This window comes from Trachypithecus francoisi, unplaced genomic scaffold (genome assembly GCF_009764315.1).
Source record: "Trachypithecus francoisi isolate TF-2019V2 unplaced genomic scaffold, Tfra_2.0 Lachesis_group21, whole genome shotgun sequence".
Classification (NCBI taxonomy): domain Eukaryota; kingdom Metazoa; phylum Chordata; class Mammalia; order Primates; family Cercopithecidae; genus Trachypithecus; species Trachypithecus francoisi.
The window spans coordinates 4,889,723-4,914,116 of NW_022681467.1; the positions used below are offsets into that span (position 1 = coordinate 4,889,723).

A 24,394-nucleotide genomic window follows, 5' to 3' on the forward strand; every position below is an offset into this window, starting at 1 on the left:
GGGGGTGATCTTTCCAAGAAACACCCAACAGCCGCTTTTACCTTTTTTGCCTCCATTATGGGGCGGGGGCTGGGGGGAGCGAGAGAAAAAGATGTCAATGACCATTGTTTGCTCGTTTGGGATGTTGCTCCGCCCCCCGAGTCTGTCGTAAACCTGGCGCCGGACTAAAATAAACCCCAGATCCCGCAGCCCAGGGGGCTCGCCGAGCCGCCGACTCCTCGTCACAGGCTCTGCTGCCGCGGCCGAAGTGGCGGCGACGAGCGGCCGCCGCGTCCTGCCGGCGCGCGCCCCGGGCCCCCTACCTGGTCGCCCGCCGAGCCATGTCGTTGAGCCCAAAGCACACGACGCCCTTCTCCGTGTCCGACATCCTGAGCCCCATCGAGGAGACCTACAAGAAGTTCGGCGGCGCCATGGACGGCGCGCCACCCGGCCTGGGGGCGCCCCTGGGGGCCGCGGCCGCCGCCGCCTACCGCGCGCCGCCACCCGGGCCCTCCTCGCAGGCGGCAACCGTGGCAGGCATGCAGCCCCCTCACGCCATGGCGGGTCACAACGCGGCGGCCGCGGCGGCGGCGGCAGCAGCGGCGGCGGCGGCGGCCGCCACCTACCACATGCCGCCTGGCGTCTCGCAGTTCCCGCACGGCGCCATGGGCGGCTACTGCAACGGCGGCCTGGGCAACATGGGCGAGCTGCCCGCCTACACGGACGGCATGCGGGGCGGCGCGGCCACCGGCTGGTACGGCGCCAACCCGGACCCACGCTACTCGTCAAGTGAGAGGGGCCAGGAGCGCGGGACTGCGGGCGGCTCAGGCATTTCCCGCCACAGCCGAGGGGCGCGGGGGCGCGGGACGGGGTGCGCGCGGCTTAGGCTGTCCTGGGGCCGAGCGGGCGCGCTGGGCGTTCTGGGACGCGGCCCCGGACGCGCGGGGTTTCCGCGGACTCCGGGCGCGCGGGGGGTCCTGGGACACGACTGGGAACGCGCGTGGGGTCCTGGTACCCGTTGAGGCGCGCAGTGCCCTGGGACCTGCCGAGGGAGCGCGGGGCGTGCTGGGGCCCGGGGCCGCGGCGCTCAGGGGGTCCTGGGATTCAGCGAGGGCCTGGCAGCGTCGCGGCCGCCGCGGCGTGAAGAGAGCGGCGGCTGGAGCAGCTCCCGGCGGGCCTGGAGCTCACCCGCCTTCCCCCTTGGGCCTCTTCCCCAGTCTCCAGGTTCATGGGGCCGTCGGCGGGCGTGAATGTGGCCGGCATGGGGTCGCTGACGGGCATCGCGGACGCCGCCAAGTCGCTGGCGCCGCTGCACGCGGCGGCGGCGGCAGCCGCTCCGCGAAGGAAGCGCCGCGTGCTCTTCTCGCAGGCGCAGGTCTACGAGCTGGAGCGGCGCTTCAAGCAGCAGAAGTACCTGTCGGCGCCGGAGCGCGAGCACCTGGCCAGCATGATCCACCTGACGCCCACGCAGGTCAAGATCTGGTTCCAGAACCACCGCTACAAGATGAAACGGCAGGCCAAGGACAAGGCGGCGCAGCAGCTGCAGCAGGAGGGTGGCCTGGGCCCGCCGCCGCCTCCGCCGCCGTCCCCGCGCCGCGTGGCTGTGCCCGTGCTGGTCAAGGACGGCAAGCCGTGCCAGAACGGTGCCAGCACGCCCACCCCTGGCCAGGCCGGTGCGCAGCCGCCGGCCCCGACGCCCGCGCCTGAGCTGGAGGAGCTGTCGCCCAGCCCACCCGCGCTGCACGGCCCGGGGGGCGGCCTGGCGGCCCTGGACCCGGCCGCCGGGGAGTACGGCGGTGGTGTCCTGGGCGCCAACCTGCTCTATGGCAGGACGTGGTGACAGCGAGGGCGCCCCGGGGCTAGGAACTGGTGCAGCCGAAGGGTCTGCAAGAAACTGCTAGAACGGATGGGGGAGGCATGCGAAAACTGACTCGCGCGTGTAAACGGCGATTCAAAACGAACCGGTCTCTGAGAGGGGCAGGCTGTGAACCTCTTTGCTGGGGGCGGGGGACAGCGACAGCCCGGAAACCGAGTAGTGTAACATTATGCCACGAGGCTTTGAGGTGATTTTCTCCTCCTAAAAGTTCTTAAATGACGCGAAAAGATGGAGAAGTTCACACGGCGTTCTTAACCACAGCTCTCAAAGTTGGAAACTTTGTTGGCGTTTGTAACTCTAAAAATCAACCCAGCTTTAACAATGAGTCCTTTCTGAAGTGGAATTTATCTTGGGAGATTAATTTTCGAAGGGCCCCCTAAGTGCAATTTCATTAATGTTTGATTGAAAGTAAATTGAATTGTAGCTCAAGGTGGATCATACACATAGCAACATTATTGCAGAGGAATTATTGCCATTTAGGTAATAGAGCATTGGAATCAAAATAGAATACTGATTATATGGATTGATGGAGCTTTTTAAATTTAATGCTGATTTCAAAGTGTTTTGATGGTTATTTGGCAAATGAGTGTTTGTATGTTACCCTAAAAGAGGATTTTCCCCCCTAAGATGCAGCTCACCATAAGAAAGAAAGGTTGTATACTATTTGTATATGCAATCGGGTCTCCCAAAATCAACTGAGAAAATAAATAACCCTATCCTTCTGTAAACATGGTATTTACTCTTTTGGAGGTATTTTCTTGTCTGAATTTGAATACCTTGATAAAGTACTAGAACAAACAATTAAAATTTCTAGAATTTACATCAATTAATCTATATTCAAAGCATGAGAAAAAGAAAGGTGATTTATTGAATTGTAATCAAGATATAAGGAATAAGTAACTAAAATATTTATAATTTTCCCAGCATATTTAGAACCTAGGAGTTGCCCTGGTTTTGTTGGTGTTTTATTGTACAAATAATGTATTTACTCTTTACTATGCCGATTTATATTTCCTATGTTTCAAATGGATATTTAAATATAACTTAAAAGAAACAAGTTCTTTTTTCTAAAAGTCAAGTGGTCATTTCTTTTTCATTAAGTTTATACAGGACTTGATGCGTTTTTAAAATACTAGTTGTCATGATGTGACAACACAGTTAACTCATAAATGACTGGTATTGAAGTAAAAATACTAAAAGCTGAAGAATGTGCGTTTATAAAATTAATGAAAATTAAAATAACATGGATAAAGCATGATTTGCAAATGATCAAAACAAATAGTTACCGGAGACCCCAAACCTCTTCTACATTTGAGATTTTAGAATTACAGCTTGGGGCTGAAACATTGTGTTTCACTTCATTGTTAGAACGTTTTTCTGAATATGCAACCTGAATTCATAAGAAGGTGTTTTAGAAGTTAAACTTGCACTTTTTCTAGATTCTTTTGTATAGTAATTTTTTAAAACTCTAGTTTCTTTCACAGAGGTAGAAAAACATTAAAGGAAGCAAGGAAATCACCCTTTATCAAATAGGGTTGTAAAAGAATTTTTAGAAAATGAGATCTAATTTTTGAAACATTTTATGTAAGAACAAATAATTTGAGCAGACAAATTTGTATGAAAATGTTACAATACACCCACAGAAAATTCTCTCAACTTAGGGGTTTTTTGGCATATTAATGGAAATGACTTTAGAAATGTTAACCAAGCTAGTAAGACTATTATTGATGTGCCAAATTTCAGAATGTTTGTTTATATTAGTTTGATTTCCTCACAATAGTACCATAATTCTGAAATTTTACTTGTAGAAAACGTTCTAAAAGTCCACATGGTTGGCAGTGTTTTTTGTTACAGTCCAATACCTACAAAAACAGTAATAGCTTATAGTCCGAGGGCTCGGGGTAACATATTTAAAGAAAATAAGTCTTCATGGACAGTTTATTTCTGGAACAAAAAAATCCTTTAGACTGAAGGCGTGCACTTTCTTTTAAAAATATGTCACATTAAGAAGAAACAACTTTTATATATAGTATTTTCTGAAAGTGTATTTTGTGTGGGCATCTTTTTCCTTTCAGCATTCCTTTAAGCAGTAAAAAAACCCCAAGCCAGAAATAATTGCTGCAAAGGGCTTAACATTCTATACCCAGAGACTTACTGAGTGTATGTGTGCATTTCCTGAAATTAGGGAAAAGTTTGATTCTTGCAGCTTAAAATAGAAATGTTTTTACCATAGAATCCCACCTTCTGATTCATGCAAAACAAGAGCTGTTTTCTTCTTTCTGCAATTAGTGCTTCGCAGATCTTTTATAAAAATACAAACGGCCGGACTAGGTGAAACTCATTAACTGAAGAGGAGGATAAGTGTCTCCACAACTAAGAGGGAGGACTGGCGCAGGGTCTGAGTGAAACAAAGGCCCCTCAAAGTTTGGCAGAGGCCACAGCAAACCTGTTTCAAAAATGCTTACTCAGCAGATGTGACCTTTTCCTAAATGTTTTTGGGTTTTACAACAGTTTGACTTACCTTTTCCAATTGAGGCACGGAAACCAAAAGCCAGAATCAAAGTTGCAGAGAGGAACATAGGGATTGCAGGTACTTTTCTGTAATATGTGTTGGGATGTATATTGAAGTGCTGTGTGTGCGAGAGTGTGTGCAGTTTAGAAGGACACAAGGAGGGTGTTTTGTATATGGAAGGATGGGGGTGTAACCCAGTTGTCTTCTTATTTAAGTCTTTGCCTAGAGCTAAAACTTAATGGTCAGAACAAGTAGTCAGTCAGACTTCTATCAACACAGATGTTGTGTTCATACTCCATTCGGCTAGCGACTGTTTACTTTCAATTTAAAGCAAATCAGAGACTCAATCCTGTTCACTGAATGCAAGTATCTTCCATAGACTTGCTTTGTTAACTGCATTGAATACTGATTATTTTAAAAGACTTTTTAGAATAAATTTGTGAGCCATAATTACATAAAGACCTATCAATTGGATTTTTAGATGTGAATTTGTGTCGAAGAGAACATACTGCATTATGTGGTGGCAAGACAAATTTCAGACAGAGTTCAAAGCATGGATAATACTCCCTCACTGCTTACCATAACCCTAATGTGTGGATGAAACCCTGTATGTTAATTATTTCAGTACAGTTTTTTGAAACACTATTACTTGTTACCCTGCAACCCAGTGAGAGAACAATGATACATTTTTAAACATATAAATACCCTTTCACTACTACTAGTGAGATTTGGTGAACATCTGGGGAAGTTTCAAAGAAGATGCCTAGACGGGGGAACTGCATTCGCATCCCATCAGGAATTTGCGCTCTCCAGTAAGTATTGAGATAACTTTGTGATTTCAGTATCGCTTTTGTTTTTATTATTTTTAACTTTAGAGGTAATGGAAGTTTCTGGGAGAGGTGGGTTTGGTTTTGTTTTTGCTTTAGAATGTTTACCTGCAATTGAATGAAATGCCTTTCGTTTTTTGAAATTCCATGTAACCTTCAGTAATTGTTTAGTTGGCTTCTAAAAAAAAGTTTCACTAGGAACATTGCCTAAATTTAAGTTGTGCAAACTATTTTGCAGTAGTGAACAGCTGTATTCCTATTTCATACACATCAATTAAAGCCTGTTCTCTTTTGGCCCTCATTGCATAAATAAGGCATGGAGAAACAAGCCATAGGAGGATTCTGCTTTACTGGGTGGAGGAGAAATCCATCGAGAATGGGCCGTTTGCTAGTTCATTCGTTTGGTGACTTTTTCCTGATGGGAAATAGCAGAGCAGTGGATCACCAGGAATAGAGTCTGGAGAGATCGCAGCTCCAGGACCCTTTCGGAGTGGGCAGGAGGCGTCAGTCAGTGGGACGGAGCCAGATCGAGGAATTGGGAGCTCTAATTTGACTCTTCAGGGAATGTCCGGATTTTAGATTTCAAAGCACTAAATTCGGTTACTTTCACACTTGGAACTTAAAACAGCAGCCTCAGAAGGAAGACTATTTCTGGTATTCTATAGCTCTGCTGCTTGCATCTGTACAGGGAGTTGAGATGCAGCGGCAGGTTGAGAAGCTGCGGCGCCGCGTGGGGGGACGCGGACGAGGAAGGAGAGTGCGCCCAAGGGTGGAGGAAGGAGCTTTCCGTGCCCATCCTGTGCGTGCGGCCGGCTCGCGGGGCTCCCGGGAGGGCCAGTCGCGGGGTCTGCGGGCTGGGCCGGGCGGCTAATGAGCCGCTGGGGAGACCCAGGCGCCGGGCGCGTGCCCCATGTGCATCGAGGGCCCGGCACTTCCCAACCCCGCTAGGAGAAAGTTGAGCCAAGCACCTAGGACCTGAGCTCTGAGTAGCCCGAGGGTCCCGGGAGCCGCCACCATCCCGCCCCCGGCTGCGAGGTCGCCGCGCCCGGGCCCTTCATTTCGGTCCAGGCGCGCCCAGCAAGGGAGTGCTGGGACCCCAGCCTCACCCGGCCTGTTCCTGGCATCCCACGTCATCGTACGAAAATTAACCTATCGTTCATTACATCCAATTTGCCTTTGTAACGCTAAATGGCAATCTAATACCAGTTTGTAGACGGCTTTGTACATTAACATACATTACCCCATTTGATCTTTAAAGGGAAGACAACTAACTGCTCATTACGGGCCCTTAGCCCCAGAGTAGTCAAGCTGTTTCCAGGTTCTAAGATTTTTTTTGTTTAACTTTAATAGAAGACCCTGAAAAAATGTGCCGTTTAAAGAGAATATAATTGCGTACAAATAACTACTTAAAATTGGCCCAACGAATTTATTCTTACATCAGAATTTGGAGGAGATATTTACAGCTTTAAACATTAAAGCTCTAAAAAAGCATTTTGCTTATTGAAATGGGCAGGGCACTTTCCTGGAAGATTCAAACGCGGAGACAAGTTGGAAAGAGATGAAGACTAAGGATGGAGAGGAAGCAGCAAGGGTGAGGTCAGGAGCAGGGCCTGAAGCTGGCTCAGCAAGGGAACACCTGCCCGTTCTGCAGAGGAAATCTGCTGTCATCAGTTTCTCCATCAGGCCTTTTGCTCAGATGTCTTCCAAACAGCGCTTTAAACATTCAGTCAAAAACTGAATTCTCAGGACAGCTTAAAATAAAACTAAGTCAAAACTAAAGGTCTGAGAATATAAAGAGTGGAATTGTCGGTTTTGACTGTGAACTATGAACAGTTACTCCTTTGGAATATGCAATGCTTTACTGAGATGGCTATCTATAGTTTTAATATTTGGGAGATAAACTTACAGAGAAATTTAATAGAAGACATTATCCCTTGAATGTTGAGCGAAGGCAATTATGTAAGGGTTGGATTGGTAATTCCTGATGGAGAGACTCTTTGTCTCAACAATAAAGGATCCTGCTCTGGTCACCCATCATTAGCAATGAACTCAATAGCTACAAAATACCTTCCTATTCAAGGTTGAGGTGAGATTTTTTTTTCCCCCACGGACTAAGTTTAACAAGTATGCTTCAGTTGAATATTAAAGCAAAAATGCCCTAAGTCAGGAGGTCAAAGAGAAACTTTACCTCATAATTTTGGGCTAGGAGGGAAAAACTGAAACAAAGCAATAGTCTTTGTATGTGTGTCTAAATATGTTTTGGTAATCAAATGAAAATGCATATGTAAGTGCTGTATGTGAACTCCAAACACACATTTAAGCAATTTATAGTGTGCTTAATAGCAAGGAAAAACATGAGTACAAATTGCAATCTAATGAAATACAAAAAATATGCTAAGGAGCATAGACTATTTGGCCATTAATTGTCAACTTGAAGATTTAAAACAAGTCCTTAAAACTGGAGCACAAGTCTACATTAAATTTGTAAAAATGTTATTTATCTCACAGAGATTTTTGAGTTAGCCAGATCAGTCACTGTTGTATTAACAACAAAGTTAAAGCTTTTGTTATGTCTTGCTGACCCTATCTTTTAAAATCTGCTTCTTCAAATTGACTTATTTGTCCTTTGGTTTTAGATATCTGATTATAGAAATAAATAGTTTTCTGCAAAAGTTAGTTTTAAAAAACCATGCTTGGTCAAGATTTTCAAAGTAGAAATACTGCAAAATAACAAGAACACAAAACAGAGTTTCAAAAGTTTAACTTTATTTTTTTTTTTACTAAAGTCCAGAAATTTCTGTAAGACAAGTACATTAATGAAATGTTTCCAAAGAAATACTGAACAATATATACTCTAGTTTGCTGAGGGTTCCAGCTCAGGAGTTCAAACCTAATTCTTGTGCAATAAAAATCAGCATGGATCTTAGATGATCTAGAATACACTGTGTTTTGAAATCCACAGCTGGTTTCGTTTTTAACCATAATGAAAAACCAGTACTCCTATTCCATCAAATTGTGTTTTATAAGCAATAATAAATTCAGATCCACTGTATTATGCAACATACATCTTTGGAAAGCAACATAAACAGTGAGATCAGATCAGTAGAAATATACACAGTTAAAAGAAATACACAAAGTACTGTAGTTTTATTAAAAACTACTACTTGAGAAAGAAATCTTTCCACAAATAGCATAAAACTGTAGAATGATGAAAGGATTTGGGAAGCTTTACAAAAGCTTAATTCCAATTGTATCTTCCTGAGGGTGGTGGCAAAGGGTATTTCCTTCCTTCTCTGGGATATCCCTGAAAATAAACAAAAGAAAAGAGTTTATTTTCTGGACTGATACTCCTGCAAGTCAGTTAATTTTACACTTCTATGGAAAAATACATCATAAGGAAACTGAGTATGTGTTAAAGGTACAGCACACGGAAAGGTCCCATAAACAGGTGCTTTGATCCAGAGCTTTAACACAAAGTTGTTGCAAAGTTGGAGGCTAGCACAAATGCTATTACTGAAAAATAAAAAAAACCTTAGCAATCACGAATGCACTAGAGTTAAGTGTTTTCTGTAAACAACATGTACAGACAGTGGTTCTCAATTTTCCCACCCTCCTAGCAGTAGTAATTCAAGTCACTTTGTTGTAAGATACACACATCAATTTAGACTTATTACACAAGGAAAGTAACTGTGCTTTAACCAAGGCAAGAGCTTGCTAAGTCAGTTAAGGCCAAATTGATTTTAGGGATTTTTTTATTTAGCAACAAAAAGTAGGACATTAAATGATATATTAAGGTTATTACACAATCCATTAGCAATGACCTTTATAACAAACATATCCTAGAATGCTTGCAAATAACATTTCTGTATAACAAAAGATAAACCTGACACCTCCTCATTGTAAGTCCTTTTCTAGGCCTCTAGGGTTTTGAAATGGAACCCCCTCCCACCTCATTTTGCCACCCAGACAGCACTTCAGTACTTTAAATATGAACATGTGCAGACTCAAGGCCAGAATGTAGGCTAAGGCCTTGTTTGGTCATATAAAACTTTACTAAACATACAATGAAGTAATGATTTTATGTTTTTAACAACAGACTTCTGCAATTCAATAGTACTTCAAAAATTGTGATTTAATAAAAAGTATTTCCGTGGAAAAGAGACTGAGAAAGAAGAAATGTTATTTTCAAAAAGTCCTAAAAGAATAATAAATTTACCAATTAGTTTATATCTTTTAAGTAAATAAGAATTTTACCTCCTACAACAGCAGAGAGTTCCTTTAAAAGGAAGATCTCCAAAGGAGGGAGGAAAATGGATGAACTGGGGTCAGCAGTCTAGGCAGCCAGCCCCCACCTCTCCTGCACAACTGTGTGGGGTTTTTAGGGTTTCAGTTCCTGACTTGGAAAATGAAGTGACTAGACTACACATTCTCCAAGTTTCTTTCAGTTACAAATATGTCCTCACTTCAAAAATGCTCATCACTGAAACTGCCTAATGCCATCTAACCACAGTAACATAAAGAGCCTTAATTCACTGATGGGATTTTTAGAGGTCCTGGTTTGAAAGAATTCAAAGCAAAATTCTATAAACTGATTTAAATAAACTGTAAAAAAATCCTCTCAGAAGACATTAACTATTTGCAGTTAAGGTGATTATCTTCTTGTAAGGTGGAGATACTTGTAAGAATACATCAAAAAAGTATACAAAATATGTTCCTTAGCTGTGAGAAGAGAGGTCTTACTAATTAATATGTGAAGCACTGCAGAAGGCCTGGAGGCAACACCAGGTAAGCAATTTAAAAACCACTTCACATCACTGCAGGGGCCAAACTCCATAAACATTACACTTTGAATCATAGCATTCCAATCTTGTTCTCTAGTAAGGATTCCATTAACAGCATGTTAATGGATACTCCTGCAAGTCAGTTAATTTTACACTTCTATGGAAAAATACATCATAAGGAAACTGAGTATGTGTTAAAGGTACAGCACACGGAAAGGTCCCATAAACAGGTGCTTTGATCCAGAGCTTTAACACAAAGTTGTTGCAAAGTTGGAGGCTAGCACAAATGCTATTACTGAAAAATAAAAAAAACCTTAGCAATCACGAATGCACTAGAGTTAAGTGTTTTCTGTAAACAACATGTAAATACTGGCCAGGGTGTCAAATTGCTAGAGGAAATTATGTCAAATAGACCTCTGTCTTAAATGCTAAAACTGGATGCTGTAAAGAGAAGGAAATGAAGCTTACATATACTAAATTTGTCTAGGAATTATGACATTCAGTGATACAGCTGCTTACATTGAGAAGAAAAATATGTAGAAGATTATCAAGCAGAGATTTATTTTATGAGGAGGGATATCAGATGAATCAAGACAGGAGACTTCTAAAATAACATTTTAAAATGACTTCTAAAAGACAACAGCTGAAAAAGTAGACTTACTTTCCAACTTCCAGAAAATCACCCATTACGAGGGATCTAGGTTCTACTAAAGAACAATACCCTTAAAGAAAAAACAATGTTTTGGTGACTGACTATATTTGGACTAATTATCACTGACTGCTACGATTTAAAGGGCTTTTGGGTTAGAAATTATTCTTTGGCATCTTCAAGGTATATAACCTATTTAGTGAGACAGGTAGGTACTCAACCCATATACATTTTTAATGGCAGACCAAAGTTCAGCCAAGCTACTCTATCAGTATCTTCTCCAGAAATGTTGGTAAGAAAATATGGAGTCCTGTGAGGCTTGTTGAAATATAAAGTGAGCAGTATGCTTTTCATCCCACAACCCATTTACCTGTCTCCCTCCACGATCATCTCGTCTGGGTGGATACCCACCAGGCCCAGCGAGCATCTGGTACTGGTTTGGCTGGAAGGCTGCATTCTGGGTTTGCAGCATCCGGTTCCATGGGAGCAGGGGTTCAGCCCCAACGCCTCTGTAGAAAAGTACCAGGTTTATATCAGAAGCCACGCCTACTATACAGTACAAAGCCTAAAATTGGCAGGTATCATCTCCAAATTTTAGTACAATCCAATTTACCTGGATTTATCATATGGGATACAGAGTATCAGAATGGCCTTTGTGTCCCTTATATCCAGTATAATCTAACATGTTTCATGAAGCACGAGCATTTATTACAATGGATGTTTAAACTCAACTGAGAAGTTCTGACTTTTACAAATTATTTTGTTCATTTTCAATTGGGAAATTTCCTTTTTAGTCACTTAAAGATGTAGACCCAAGATCACCAAGTTGGCTACATTTAAGATGCTATCCAAACAGTAAACATGTACACGACAGGAGAATGAGGCTTTATTTTCAAAAATGTCCAGACTCATTCTTGGATCCATTCTCTCTACTTAATTGTAGGTTGCAAATGAATTCTTACTGCTGAGTATTTTGAATCCAGGGTAGGAGACTTGGCTGTTTTTTCCCATCCATTATTCTGTTCAATATGTCAGAAGGTCTGATTGGGAGGAAACCTTTTCAAGTTCTATTGATGCAGCTTTCAATTGACCACGGTGACCTAGCAACATGAGCACTAATTGGCATGGGCTGACTGGCATTTGGTGTACAGTTTACATGGGAACACAGATTCAACGGCTATTATAACCCAGTTTGCTGTCCCAGATTACTAGTCGAAAGAAATGTTTTAATTGTCTTCAAGTGCCTATTTTAACTTTGCAGATGCAAAGCAAAAGGTGTAATGTACTAAATCATAACTTAATTAAAAACTGTCACATAAACAATGTAGCAAGGATATATACCTTCTAAAGGCAATCACCATTTAAGACTTTACTTTCCCCTTAAGGCACTTTCCATAACTTCCATTTTATGGAAGGCACTATAAAGAATAAACAGAGGCAAATGCGCCAGTATATTTGAACATTAAAAGCTTTGGGGCCACTGACCATGTTAGGAGAAATTCAGTAAAACTTTAAATTCACTGAAGTGCTGACTAGCTGGTAATCAGTTATAACCATAGCAGCATAAGAATTTCAATTCTGAGGTCTTAGGGGAAAAAAGCCCGGTGCTGGGCTAACTGGGTAAAGCATTCTTCTCACATCTATTCAAGCCTGAATCCATCCTCTCTACCCCCACTCTCCTCCCTTCACTTGGAGCTTGCCTTCTTTTTATTAAAACAACACCAGAGATAATTATTTTTGTGTGATGGCTTGAAGAGATGAACTGCTCTCTAAAGAACTCTAGAAAGACTAAAGCTTTTCTGTACAGTTGGTAGCTGAAACCAGAGCTCTAATAACCATATGTTGTAAGTAATTCAGAATACAATTAAAAATAAGTTTTTATCTCAGAAAGAAAATCATATGGCTAGGGCTTTTAATTATTTTTCAGGATAATTACTAGCACAAATGTATTTTAGCAAGAATGCCTCCATCTATTTTAGCAAGAACAGCTCCATGTGCAAAGATGGGAATGGTCTCTTTCAGTCTCTGCAGAAGTGAAGAGCTAAACTAAGGTTTGTGCTATAACCAAAGTCTCCTCAAAACTGGGCCAATTAATGCAAAACCCATAGGCTAAAAATACAATTCATATCTTAACTGTGATCAGTTTTTGAGTCTTACAATAATAAAATTCAACTGAGTTTTAGGAAGATCTGCTGGCATAAATAATATACATTATAAATGCAATTCAAAACTATTTTATGTTCCAAAAACAGATTAAGAACAAAGCCACAGTTTAAAAACACAAGTTCTTTTTGTTTGATTACTTATAATGTTTTTTGACAAAGATAATTTTTATGGAAAAAATCATCAATAATTAAAATTAAACAGAAGAACAAAGCAAGGATGTCATGTACTACCCTCTTCTGACTTTTATGACAGAAAGGCCTTTATTTTCAACAAGTTTATCTATATGTCTAGACTAATTATATAATTTGCAAATACTTACAAAACTAAAAATTTGCCTAGGAAATTATGTTTTAAAATCTGGGATGGAAGCACAGAGACTGACATATCCTAACTTCTAAAAATTAGCAATGAGGCCAGACACAGTAGCTCAGCCTGTCATCCAGCACTCCAGGAGGCCGAGACAGGCAGATCACTTCAGCCCAGGAGTTTGAAACCAGCCTGGGCAACATGGCGAAACCCCGTCTCTAATAAAAATACAAAAATCAGCCAGGCATGGTAGTGTAGGGGCCTGTAGTCCCAGCTACTTGGGAGGCTGAGGCGTAAGAATCACTTTAACCTGGATGGCAGAAGCTGCAGTGAGCCAAGATCATGACATTACACTCTAGCCTGGGTGATGGAGTGAGACCTTGTCTCAATAAATAAATAAATAAATAAAGTTAATAAATAAGGCAACTTATTTGAGCCATTTGGCATCACAGATGACGACAATATTCTTAAGTTTCCAAATTGTTTTGGAAAGTTACTGGAGATGTGAACTACTATGAATTTGGATATTTTAAATGTATACATATGGTAAAATCGGAGTTTTAAAGGATTTTTCATGATTGAGCTTAACACCCATAGGAAACAAATTAAATGGCTGCCTTGCAAATGACTGAAAAAGAGGCCTCCATCGACAAGAAGAATCCAAACAATGTGGCAGAACTCAAGTGACAAAGATAACGCTGGGTATCTATTAACTCTAGGCTGTGTCTGTGTTGGGAGGATGTTCCTGTTGTATTTTTAAATCTACTGGATATATGGATTATACATACCATCTTAAAGTAGGAAATTATTCAAGAAATGCAATGTAATAAAAAAAAAAAACACTCAAAAGTCTCTTAATAGGATTCTCAACGAACACTCAGAATAGTGCCATGGAAACATACTGAACTAAGGATTGGTAAAACCTGGTTCTGGAACAAAATGGTGTATTTCTTAAATGTCTGTAGGACTTTTATGATAGAACTCTATTATGCTCACATTTACCTTTTGCTTTCAGGTATAATTTTAAGTATTTGACTAAAACTAAACCAAAAAACATCCCCACAAAACTTGTCACTAACCAGCTGGGTTCTCAAAGTCAGAATAATACTAGTACTTGGCTAGGGTAGAATAAGAACAAAACCTGATGGACAGCAGGGCAAGGGAAGGGACAATGATGATGATCTTAGGAAAACTTTTAATGTCAACAGAGGGGAGGAAAGCTGTTGGGGCCTTAGAAGTGGAAACAGATCCTTTACTTCCTTTGAAGTCCCTGTGTCTTTATATTATGCTCAGAGTAAATATTCTGGTAAGTTTTGTTCCAGTGAAAAGTTTCTTGGTAAAGAATGGCACAAAAGAGTGACCTTAGGTAAGCTGCTGAACTTCTCTGTGCCTCACTTTCTTCATTTGCAAAAATATAAAATAATAGCATCTATTTCAATGCATTGCTGGGAGGAATAAATGAAATCATTCTTATTAAAGGATGTCAACAGTGTTAACACTTCGTAAGCAGACAAACATTTGCCATTATTATCAGTATGGAAAGTGAGCAATAAGATAGGGAAGCCAAGTATATAATTTAGGAAAAATTTACCCCTTACTCATTTAATTTCTGCTTAAAATTGGTGGTACCGAGGAAAATGAAACAGCACTTACTGTGTGCTTTCAGAAAATATACTAAAATCAAAACATTAATACACACATTGCTAGTCATACTACATTTAATGAGACTTGCACTAAGTTGATACTGTCAGTAAACATCGAATAACATGATTCCTTTTATCCTCTTGAAGATAACAGTGAAATGAAGTTTTGGAGTCTCTAAAGAGTTATAAAGTTTTCTTAAAAGGGGAGCTGCATTTAGAACCCCATTTATAAAAACACTTTATTCATTTCAGATGTGAACAGATTAGAGATTGTTAACATGGCAGAGGAGAAGATAATAGAACAGATTAAAACTGGGAAGGCAAAAAAGAAAGCCTTATTATGATGTGGCTTAATTTGTTTTTGCATTTACTGATGTTGGCAAAACCATCGTGAAATGATGCATTTTAAAGCTGGCCTTTAAAAATTATTCTACAGAAGTTAATTATTCATAATGTGCCTAGTTATCTTGTTGTACAGAGTCCATCTGACTTAGGAGCACACAACTTATCAATGAAGGAATACATGTTAAACATCCCTTGTTATTAAACCATGTCACATTCTTCCTAGTCCATGGTACTTATTAGACTGCAGATCCCATAATCCTCTTCTGAGTCCCTTCTGCCTTTAATTCAGTTCAGTCTTAAGTAGTTAAAGAAACTGTTTTCAGTGGCAACTAATAACTACTGACCTACAGTGACACTGCCCTACAATAGGCTTGTCAGCCCTGAAAAAGTTGTACCAAAGAAGCTGATTAGGACTTCAAGAGGTTTGCAGCAAGAATCAATGGTTGGTCTGTACTAACGCTGCATTGCCCGCACAGAAATGATAAAAGTGGAACACCATTAGTTATGCCTCATTAAGCTGCACAACCCTTCTAAAAAGAAATTTGTTTAGCCTGACCAAAACCTAATACCGTTTTAAGCTGTGTTGCATTTTTCAGGGCATCTCAAAAGCATCAATAAAATAAAGGCGAAGAACCAAGAAAAGTAAGAAGGTATATTAAACATGAGTCTTTTAATTCAAAGTATTAGCTATATACTTTCCTTTTAAAGGATAGGCACAAGGGAAATTGTTTTTGGTGGGAAAAAGTACATTTCAAACCACGGAGGTTTTAGCTTCCATAAAACCCGTAAGCCCCAAATGTTGGTGTCAGAAAGTATTTAAAAGTCATGTCTACTTTAATATTACCTGTCAAACCTTTGCTGCTGGAAAAGGGGAGGAGGACCTCGCCAGGAATCCTGGGGCCTCATATCTGAAAAAGAAACAGAAAGGGTTAAGAAGATTTTTTAAAGTAACCAATATTCAACTACCCAATATTTTATAATTAAAAGTTCTTGAAAAGAATCTGAGAAAGACTGTAAACTAAATAAACTAGTATCATAATAACACACGCCACAAACGTATAAAGATAAGTAACTAACAGGGTCAGCAAATTTTTTGTTTTATTATTTTTCCTTTGATAACAAAATAGGTTTAGTAATCCCTGGCCACTAAACTCACATAATCGTGTGTGTGTGTGTGTGTGTGTGTGTGTGTGTGTAAGTAAAGATACATATATTTTACACAGTTTTTACATTTATATTTTAAATGCTGTGCAAAAGGAAAGGTTTAGTTCTTTTCCATAAATAGAATACAAACTGAATGAATAGTATCTACAACAGAAATCCTGAAATTTTCCTTCTGAAGGCACAAATTGCTATCATTAACATTAAACAAAGCACACACAATCCCTCCAACACAAACCAAGAAAACAGGTTAATGAAGAGACCGCCCATTTCTCCATCTTTTCTGATAACATCATCTAACTAGAAGAAACAATTAAATGGCTCCTGCTCTTCTACGTAAACTGACGGATATGGGATGAAAGAAACATCTGGGCCTGTCTGTATCAACGAACCACAGCTTGCAGTCACTTCACCTTCAGCGGGGTCTGCTGTGACCTAATTAAAACTGCTGGTTCCAGAAGTTGTCTAATGAGATCACCCTGCGAGGACAGTAACCTCCTCTAGACTCCTGAGACCAAGGACAACAAGGCTTACCATAATGTATTCAGGCTCACATTTTAATAGAAACACAAACTAAAAAATGCTTTTCAAAATTACTTTCCTAAAGAATAGAAGAGTTGACAGCTTATCTCTGGTTAGAAACCAAGAATATATATGGTTTTTTACTTAAGAGAGAGAGAGAAAGAAAAAAGTAGAATCACGCTTTAAAAGCCCCATGACAAAGAACATGGAATCAATAAAATATCTAGCTGCTCACAATGATTCTAGCTCACAATGATTCTAGCTCACAACTGGCGGCCTCAGCTCTGGGCTTCCTTCCCATCTTGACATGCTGAGAAGGCCAGACTGAAGAAAGTTTTCTTTATGTGGACAAACTACCTGAAGGCGGGCAATCTGCAGCTGCCACAGCCACTCCCACCTCAGTCCATGGCCAGCTGGAAAAGTTTCTGCAGCCATACCCATGGGTGCCAAACATACCTCTCAGAAAGGTGCAGGAAGCCCTTTACCAGCTGTCACTTCCCGGCAGATTCCCATTGTGAATTAAAAGGTAGTATCTTTAGTCAATTGGAATTAAGTTCCTTTTTCATCTCTTAAAAACCAAACTACTAGCAGTCAAACTGAGTAACAATGTGGAGGATGCTGATTACCACACACTCCACAGAAAACAGAGGAAGACAGTTCCCCACCCTAGGCCCAGAGTAAGTTCTGAGTCATTACTACAGACTATACACTATCAAAAAATCAATCTTCTGAAGAGGTAAAAGTAAAAAATTCTTACAATAATGGCAATCATTTGTATGGTTTATTTCTATGCGAAAACTTAAGATACAGTTACATATGACTTTCAATGAGTTACCATTTGTGAGAAAGTAATCTACTGAAAGTAAAATCAATGTTTGAGCCACTTTTTCAGCTCATATACAAAATTAGTTTAGTGAGAATCAGTTAAAATGTTCCCAGAAGAATTTCATTTTAGTGCCCTTATATATACAAAATTTACAAATGTAACAGAAGTCAAAAGTAGTACAGCAAATATTCATCCGGACCCCTGTCTACCTCTGTACTTCACATCCCCTGGAATCACTGTGGTTACCCTGGAAACACACCCTTTTTTACCATTAGGACTTAATTCCATATTGTGGTTGCCTGGTGTCTCTTTATGTATGGTATAATCGCAGGATACACATTCTCCATGGTACTTATGAAAGCTTCCACGGTGGCTCCCTAATAACATTAAAATCGAATGACGACAATACAAAGATACAGCTACATTAAGAGAAACCTTCAGAAACAATCTAATGTTTTAAGAAAAATAAAGACGGGAAAAAAACCTGTATATTTTCTCCTAGAAACTGTGCTAATGCAGATGAAGCCATCAACACCCATAATATATATTCATTAGACTCAAACATGCTATTCTTAGATTAAGCACAGCAGTATTTCTTAGTAGAACTGGAATGTAAAGTTTACTAATATAAATGCTTTTTTTGGAGGAGGAAATAATTGTCTAACCTATACACCTAGAAATGTCTTAAAAAACAGCAAATGTTCCTAATATATCACTTCTAGTGTGCCAGGTGCCTCTCAGTTTTCCATTTTCTATCTCTCACCGCCAGGACAATTATTTTTTTCATATAAATTCAGCACATACGAATATTAACAGTTTTTTGTTAAAACCTAAGCAAATTTTCCAAAACTTTCAATAAACTCTGATGCAATTTTTAAAACATTCCTTGTTTTCAATCCAAAAAGAAAAATAAAAAGGCTCAAAGAAATATTTCAAGGTTATTTTTAACCAAATTTCTTTATATGGCTCTTAGTAACATATATAACCTGGAAGTATTCATAAAGTAGAAATATTTCCTGGCTGATCTGTAATGAAGTAGATGGTAAAACAAACTTATTATTATTCATTTGTATGGCTCTAACAGAAGATCCATTTGAGAGGAAGAAAAAAAATCCTAAGATAGTGAATTGCACTTCAGAAGGTACAGGCGAGAGTAGAAAAATGACAGTTAATTTTTTCCTTTGGTCTTTAAAAACTTATCCCTTTTCTAGAGCTTTAAGGTCATGTAAACCAAGCTTCGCCAATAGCTTCTCAAGTGACAATTTACCTAATCAGCGTGGCAATCACAGAAAAGATTCCATGTTTACTGATTGCACTAGGCAAAAATCACTTTTCAATGTGACTAATTGACAAGTTTACAGACTAAAATGAAGAGAAGTCACATTTAAGGTTCTCTGGGTTACAAAAACCAAATGCTTTATTCAGACTGAGTACTCAGGGCTACACTCGACTCCAACAAGTTATCAGTACTCTGACAATTACTCATCAGTCAAAACTGACACATCAAAGACAAATCAAACACCAACAATAAGAAATACCTACAGCAGACATTTGACAGAGAGTTGTCAGTTTGACCAAATGGCCCTTCTTGAGTGCAATTTCATAGTACACGAAAATGATTATACTAAAAATACTTTAGACTGAATAAATGCCTTAGAACTCAATCTTACTAAAACGAGCTATTTGACTAAATTTTAAAGTTCAAAATTCTATAAAAGATGATCTTTTATCACTTAATACTTTCACAGTATTTACTATATACAAGGTACTATTTTAAGTGCTTAGCTTCTTAAATTCATTTAGTCTGGTTATTTTGTCAGATAAATATTCTTATCCTCTGTACTAGTTTTGAAATGAGGACACTGGGGCAATGAACAAACCTGTCAGAGGTCACACAGCTATTAAGGGTCAGAGTGAGGCCAGGGGCTATGTTCTGGTAACCACTCTCTACTACGCTGTGCAATCTCAAAGTTTCACGTGCATTTATGCTGTCGGTTGAGATGGCACTTCATATTAATGTATTTCAGAAGAAGCAGAGGAGGCCGGGCGCGGTGGCTCAAGCCTGTAATCCCAGCACTTTGGGAGGCCGAGACGGGTGGATCACGAGGTCAGGAGATCGAGATCATCCTGGCTAACACAGTGAAACCCCGTCTCTACTAAAAATACAAAAGAAAGCTAGCCGGGCGAGGTGGCGGGCGCCTGTAGTCCCAGCTACTCCGGAGGCTGAGGCAGGAGAATGGCGTAAACCCGGGAGGCGGAGCTTGCAGTGAGCTGAGATCAGGCCACTGCACTCCAGTCTGGGAGACAGAGCCAGACTCCGTCTCAAAAAAAAAAAAAAAAAAAAAAAAAAAAAAGAAGCAGAGGAGAATCACCCATGATTTTGTGCTTCTTAATCAGGAGGTTCAGAAACTTAGGGTTTCAACAAGGTTGGATGGGGGGTTTAACAACTACTCTCAACATCTTAAAAGTTTACAACTGACATTACTACTCATATCCAATTAGGATAGGAAAGAAAAATAACACACATTTTAGTTGTAAACATCTAGGCAAATACAGGATTTATAGGGAGAAAATAAAACACCTTGGCTAAAACACTGGAATCTCTGCTCTTTTTAAAAGGATAATACTGCCCCTCAAAATCTGGCACTTAAAATATAAAGAGAAGGGATCAGGTAAAAATCAGTATCAGAGGTTCCTGAAGCGCAAACCAAAACCCAGTATCACTCCAAAGAGCTCAGCTGGTCTGTCGAGGGACAGAAAGAGCGGAGAGGCGCTCTCGAAGCTGTGACAGCCTGGGCGAAATGAACCAGGTGGCCTTCCTGGTCAAGCCTACCTCCCTAGGGACAAAAGGATACCTCTCTGCCCTCATAGTCAGAGGAAGCAATGGAGAGATGTGGCGCTTAGATTCACTTTACAATCCCGTCCATCCAAGTCCAAATCATCTTAAAGATGCTTTTCCTTGCCCTCTATCTCCTCCCTTTTGTGTTTTTCTTCCTCTTATATCTAGATACGGAAGAACGGATGAAAGATTGATAAACAGGTGAGGACTGGTTCTATATAAATATTGAATCTAGAAGTAATGAGATCACAAGACAAATATGTCAGAAGTCTTAATGACAGTAAACTAAAAGAAAATAAAAACCACAGGCCAGACGTGGTGGCTCACACCTGTAATCCCAACATTTTGGGAGGCTGAAGCGGGTGGATCACTTGAGGCCAGGAGTTTGAGACCAGCCTGGACAACATGGCAAAACGCTGACTCTACTAAAAATACAAAAATTAGCTGAGCGTGGTGGTGCATACTTGTAATCCCAGCTACTTGGGAGGCTAAGGCAGGAGAATCGCTTGAACCTGGAAGGCAGAGGTGCAGCGAGCTGAGATTGTGCCACTGCACTCCAGCCTGGGTGGCAGAGCAAGGCTCTGACTAAAAAAAAAAAAAAAACAACAAATCATATGTTGGATTATGTGTAAAGAATATTAGGAAAACATCAGATTTCCTTTTTACATTGTCTGCAGCATTTGCCTGAGCTTATCATACTTTAATGACCATTCTAGATCAAGCTAATTATTTATCCAATACATTTCTTACAAAAGTATCAGGGAATGATTTGTGAAATGACATGGTTGCCTTCTAGGAAGTCCAAACTCTTAACTCAAGCTTTCCAAGGTTTTCTTATAACCAAGAGCAATCAAAATCCATTAATCTATTCAAATCTTTTTTGAGCTTTTACATTTCTAGTTTATATGCAGACAATCCCCAAATTTCTCCCCAATTACGTCCTCTCTCTCTTGAGCAAGAACCCGACTCCTATGACCACCTAGCACAGATGCCTCTAATGTCTTTCAGGCACGCCGACCCTCACAAATCACTCATCACATTCTTTCATATTCCTTCACCGTCTTGGGTTTCCAAAGTCTGTGAAAAGCCTCAGGAAGCACCCAGGCATCCACAGTGGACACATAGGACTCTTCATTCCCTTCTCCCTCTCCTCCTCACTCTTCATATTCAATTATCCAGACTTTCAGCCTTCCCTTCCTCCCACCTTCCAGACTTTGGATCCACTCTGCCACAGTGTAGTTCAGACCCTCATCATCTCTCCTTAACCCACAGAGTTGTGGTTCTAGAATGGAAATGTTATCTGGTTCATTCTTCTGCTAAAGTTTTTAAAACCTTATAAACAAACAGACTAGTGCCCAAATTAAATCAGCAAGGGATAAGAACAACCAACTTACGAAAGAAAAACTGGTCAGTAAAAATATGACCAAAGTAGCAATTGAAAAATCTTATCTTAAAACAAAGACACATTATTCCTTATCAGATTAGCAAGAACTTTATGTTAAAGAGACAGGGTCTTGCTGTTACCCAGGCTGGCGCTATCATAGCTCACTGCAGCCTCAAACTCCCCAGCTCAACCAATCCTCCCACCACAGCCTCCTGAGTAGCTGAGACTACAGGCACATACCACCAAGCCTGGTTAAACTTGTGCTTGGATTACAGGTGTGAGCCACTGCACCCGGCCAAGAACTTTTAAAAAATAACACCTGGTATTGGTGGGAGTGGGATATTAGACATTCTCATATGCTTTTGTAGGAAGTATAAATTGGTATACTCTTATTTAGAGGTTAATGTGGTGATATTGACCAAAAGTCTGGAAATTCACCATACCTTCTGACCCAGCAATACCATTTCTAGAAATTTAGCCTGCAGTTAAGAAATAAATATATTTTTAAAAGATTATTAGAAAAGCCCTAGATATTAAAAAAAATTAAGCAATATACTTCTAAATAATCCATGAGTACATAATGAAAAATAAAAATCCGAAAATACCATGAACTAAATGATAATAAATATGCGAGACAAAACTTTGTGGGACAAGTCAAAGTGATTAGAGAGAAATCTGTAACACTGAAGTGCATATATTGGAAAAGACCAAAAATAAATTACCTAATTCTCCATCTCAAAAACTTAGAAAAGAATACCAATTTAATCCCCCCACAAAGTAGAAGAGAATAATGAAGACAAAAGTAAAATCAATAGAAAACAAATGCACATGGAGGAGGCAAAAGGAAAAAAAAAAAAAATATATATATATATATATATATGTGTGTGTGTGTGTGTGTGTCAAGAAAGCCAAAGGTTAGTTCAATGGGGGAAAAAAACAATACAATTAAATAGGTTCTCAAAAAAAAAATAGTTTCTAGCAACGCTAATCAAGAAGAGTGACTGTATATTATCAGTATCAGCACTTAATTTTGAAGTCTTACAGTCATTAAAAATATATTTTATTTTATTTTTTATTATACTTTAAGTTCTAGGGTACATGTGCACAATGTGCAGGTTTGTTACATATGTACACATGTGCCATGTTGGTTTGTTGCACCCATTAACTCGTCATTTACATTAGGTATATCTCCTAATGCTATCCTCCCCTTTCCCCCCTCCCCACAATAAGCCCCGGTGTGTGATGTTCCCCTTCCTGTGTCCAAGTGATCTCATTGTTCAATTCCCACCTATGAGTGAGAACATGTGGTGTTTGGTTTTCTGGTCTTGCGATAGTTGGCTGAGAATGATGGTTTCCAGCTGCATCCACGTCCCTACAAAGGACACGAACTCATCCTTTTTTATGGCTGCATAATATTCCATGGTGTATATGTGCCACATTTTCTTAATCCAGTCTGTCACTGATGGACATTTGGGTTGATTCCAAGTCTGTTATTGCGAATACTGCTGCAATAAACACACCAAAAGCAACGGCAACAAAAGCCAAAATTAACAAATGGGATCTAATTAAACTAAAGAGCTTCTGCACAGCAAAAGAAACTACCATCAGTGAACAGGCAACCTACAGAATGGGAGAAAATTTTTGCAATCTACTCATCTGACAAAGGGCTAATATCCAGAATCTACAAAGAACTTAAACAAATTTACAAGAAAAAAACAAACAACCCCATCAAAAAGTGGGCAAAGGATATGAACAGACACTTCTCAAAAGAAGACATTCATATAGCCAACAGACACATGAAAAAATGCTCATCATCACTCGCCATTAGAGAAATGCAAATCAAAACCACAATGAGATACCATCTCATACCAGCAGTTAGAATGGCAATCATTAAAAAATCAGGAAACAACAGGTGCTGGAGAGGATGTGGAGAAATAGAAACACTTTTACACTGTTGGTGGGACTGTAAACTAGTTCAACCATTGTGGAAAACAGTGTGGCGATTCCTTAAGGATCTAGAACTAGAAATACCATTTGACCCAGCCATCCCATTACTGGGTATATACCCAAAGGATTATAAATCATGCTGCTATAAAAATATATTTTAAAATATTACGAACAATTTCTGGCAATAAATTTGAAATTTTAGAATGGGCACACTCCCAACAACAACAAAGAACTTACCAAAACCAACATAAGAATTACTGAAAAATCTGAAAAGCCAGTACTAAAAAATTTGAATCTATAATTGAAAACCTTTTCATAAAGGAATCTCTAAGCCCAACTGGCTTGACCACTGAATTCTTCTAAAAATTAAGAAATGATAACATTCTTACGATAACCCAGAGAACAAAAATGTAGAAAATATTTTCTAACTTGTTTTATAACGCCAAAAAAAACTCTACCCCAGAACATCCAAAAAAGGGAAAGTAATAAAACTAATCTCTCTCATAACACACAGATTTTAAAAATCCCACCATACAGTGACATACAGAATGCAGTGACATATAAAAAATGATGATATATTCCAGAAATTAGGTTTACTCCAGAAATGCCATGTTGGTTTACTACTTGAAAA

General features: G+C 39.9%; 2 protein-coding genes across 2 annotated transcripts in view; one reads left to right on the top strand and one right to left on the bottom strand.

The window, feature by feature from the left end:
• Nucleotides 1–200: 200 nt before the first annotated feature.
• NKX2-4 (NK2 homeobox 4) lies at nucleotides 201–2,789 on the top strand. The gene is made up of 2 exons (XM_033185329.1): nucleotides 201–768; nucleotides 1,197–2,789. Exons 1-2 carry the CDS (start codon nucleotides 321–323, stop codon nucleotides 1,817–1,819), a joined length of 1,071 nt encoding a protein of 356 aa, XP_033041220.1. The 5' UTR covers nucleotides 201–320; the 3' UTR covers nucleotides 1,820–2,789.
• A 5,149-nt stretch (nucleotides 2,790–7,938) lies between these two features.
• Nucleotides 7,939–24,394, bottom strand: part of XRN2 (5'-3' exoribonuclease 2) — an 89,912-nt gene continuing 73,456 nt past the window's right edge. The window contains exons 28-30 of the mRNA XM_033185450.1: nucleotides 15,929–15,992; nucleotides 10,995–11,133; nucleotides 7,939–8,498 (exon numbers count right to left, since the gene is read on the bottom strand). Of these exons, the coding sequence (XP_033041341.1) occupies nucleotides 8,433–8,498; nucleotides 10,995–11,133; nucleotides 15,929–15,992 (269 nt within the window). The 3' untranslated portion in view covers nucleotides 7,939–8,432. The remainder of the gene's footprint in view (nucleotides 8,499–10,994; nucleotides 11,134–15,928; nucleotides 15,993–24,394) is intronic.

Excerpts from the sequence above, each read along its gene's own strand:
- NKX2-4 (XM_033185329.1), top strand. The coding sequence starts at position 321 with ATGTCGTTGAGCCCAAAGCACACGACGCCCTTCTCCGTGTCCGACATC. Across the intron at positions 769-1,196 it reads GGACCCACGCTACTCGTCAA|TCTCCAGGTTCATGGGGCCG; the intron begins GTGAGAGGGGCC and ends CCTCTTCCCCAG.